We start from the raw sequence: 2,294 nt of genomic DNA on the forward strand, positions 1-2,294 counted from the left end.
GGACCCCACAGTCTCCCCGAACCCGGGCTGACACTCCCCGCGGACCCCACAGTCTCCCCGAACCCAGGCTGACACTCCCCGCGGACCCCACAGTCTCCGTGGACCCCACAGTCTCCCCGAACCCGGCTGACACTCCCCGCGGACCCCACAGTCTCCCCGAACCCGGGTTGATACTCTCCGCAGACCCCACAGTCTCCCCTAACCCGGGCTGATACTCCCCGCGGACCCCAAGGTTAATACTCCAGAATGAGGTTCGTAGATTTGTTTGAGCCCACAGCTGAGAAGTGGCTGTGGCAGGTTAGGTGTGGCCCCCGGGGAAGGCTGTTTGGAGGTCAGTGGCCCCTGTCAGGGCTGTCCCTCCGTGCTGCCAGCCTGGAGACGTGTGTCTCCTGCCTGACTCTCAAGCGTCCTTGCTTTGCTCTGTGGTTTTAGCGAGTTTATGGTTGAGGAGCATGAGCTTCGGAAAGAGCGAATCCAGGAGGATTACAATGACAAGTACTGGGACCAGCGGTACACCGTCGTGCAGCCACAGATCCCATCCTTCCTGCAGAAGATGGCGGACAAAATCCTCAGCACAGGTGCGGCAAGCACGGGCAGGCGTGGGGGGTGTGGCATAACTGCCCGGAGAGTCTCCTGCAGTCCGGGCCCTTACCCGGTGGGCGCCCAGAGCCCGGGTGTCTGAGTGCGGGACGGAGGTTACATCTGGCTTGTGAGCTGGGCTGTGCGCTGCGGCGTTGAGTTGGGCCTTGAGATGGTCTCTGCTGCCAGGTTTTCATCAGGTGCCGTTTTCTCCCTGACCCTAGGAGGCTCTCTCACAAGTGCCTTCTCTGTGTTTCGTTTCTGGTTTCTAAAACTCCGTCAGCATGACGGGAAAAACTGTCAAGCAGTCACACCTGCTGGCCGGCAGTATTTCGCGCTCTGACCACACAGGTTAGGGCCTGACCCAGACTCAGGGCAGCGGTGCGGGGACTCAGCCTTGGCACGTCGGGCCGTCACGAAAGGGGTGGGAAGCGATTAGCCCTCTGGTTCTCATAACGCCTTTTTGAAATTATTTATCTGCCCTTGGTTAGAAAATTCCAGATGTGCAGAGCCACGGCAGAGCCCCAAGGCCACCACCTCGCTCTGTAGCCGCTGGCAGCAGTTTGCTGGAAAGGAGCCAGGGCATAGAGCTGGTTACATAGCCCATTCTGTTTCCAGTACGCCGCCTCCTGTTTAGACGAAGACGGCTGGGGCCTGAGATTTTGAATTTGCTTTCTTCCATCCCTTCTCAGGCAAATACCTAAACGTGGTCAGAGAGTGTGGCCACGACGTCACCTGCCCAGTGGCTAAAGAGATCATCTACACGTTAAAGGAGCGGGCGTACGTGGAGCAGATCGAGAAGGCGTTTAACTACGCCAGCAAGGTGCTGCTGGACTTCCTGATGGAGGAGAAGGAGCTGGTGGCACACCTCAGGTGGTCCTCTGTCCCAGTGTGGGCACCTGCCTCCCTCTGAAACCAGAGTCTGCGGGACGTGGGGCTGAGATGGCTAGGTTCCTTCTGGCAGCTCTGCCTTGTCGTTTTGAAAGTGGGCACTGCCAGATGGTCTCTAGCTTGAGGGCCTGGCACATGCTGTGGGCGGTGTAGGCCCCGGGTCACCTTGTCCAGGGGCCCCCGCTCCCCTCCCTGCCCAGGGCCCACCTGCCCCTTTTCAGCTCCTCCTGCCACAGCCTGCACAGTGTTTTAAGAGCCCCTGTCTGAGAGCCAAGCGCTTAGCTCGTTTTAGCGTGATGCTGTGGTGAGCACCTGTAGGCTGGGGGACGTGCTCACACCTGCTCCCTGGCACAGGTCCATCAAGCGCTACTTCCTCATGGACCAGGGGGACTTCTTTGTGCACTTCATGGACCTCACGGAGGAGGAGCTCCGGAAGCCGGTGGAGGACATCACGCCCCCCCGCCTGGAGGCGCTGCTGGAGCTGGCGCTGCGCATGAGCACGGCCAACACCGACCCCTTCAAGGATGACCTCAAGGTGGGTGGGGTGCCAGGGGCTGCCCCCTGCTGCAGGGACCTTGGAGGGGCTGGGAGGAGAGGAGAGCCTAGCCCAGCCCTGTCCCCCCTCCTCCACTCCCACGCAGTCGAGGCGACTGCAGGGTCTGTCTCCTTCACTCTCTGCTGTGGGGGCTGCTTGCCCGGGTCTCTGGGGGTCTTTGTGCCAGTGCCCAGGAGGGGCGGGTCTCAGGTTTTCTTGCTGGGATCTCTGGGCAAGGTCTCCAGGGGTCTTTGCGCCTGTGCCCACGAGGGGCGGGTCTCAGGTTTTC

At 60.8% G+C, this 2,294-nt stretch overlaps 1 protein-coding gene across 1 annotated transcript in view; it reads left to right on the forward strand.

Moving 5' to 3' along the window:
- The window catches only part of TUBGCP2 (tubulin gamma complex associated protein 2), a 28,356-nt gene that overhangs the window by 15,767 nt on the left and 10,295 nt on the right, over positions 1-2,294 (forward strand). The window contains exons 9-11 of the mRNA XM_017519905.2: positions 433-578; positions 1,272-1,452; positions 1,825-2,005. Of these exons, the coding sequence (XP_017375394.1) occupies positions 433-578; positions 1,272-1,452; positions 1,825-2,005 (508 nt within the window). The remainder of the gene's footprint in view (positions 1-432; positions 579-1,271; positions 1,453-1,824; positions 2,006-2,294) is intronic.

This window comes from Cebus imitator, unplaced genomic scaffold, assembly GCF_001604975.1.
Source record: "Cebus imitator isolate Cc_AM_T3 unplaced genomic scaffold, Cebus_imitator-1.0 Scaffold780, whole genome shotgun sequence".
Classification (NCBI taxonomy): domain Eukaryota; kingdom Metazoa; phylum Chordata; class Mammalia; order Primates; family Cebidae; genus Cebus; species Cebus imitator.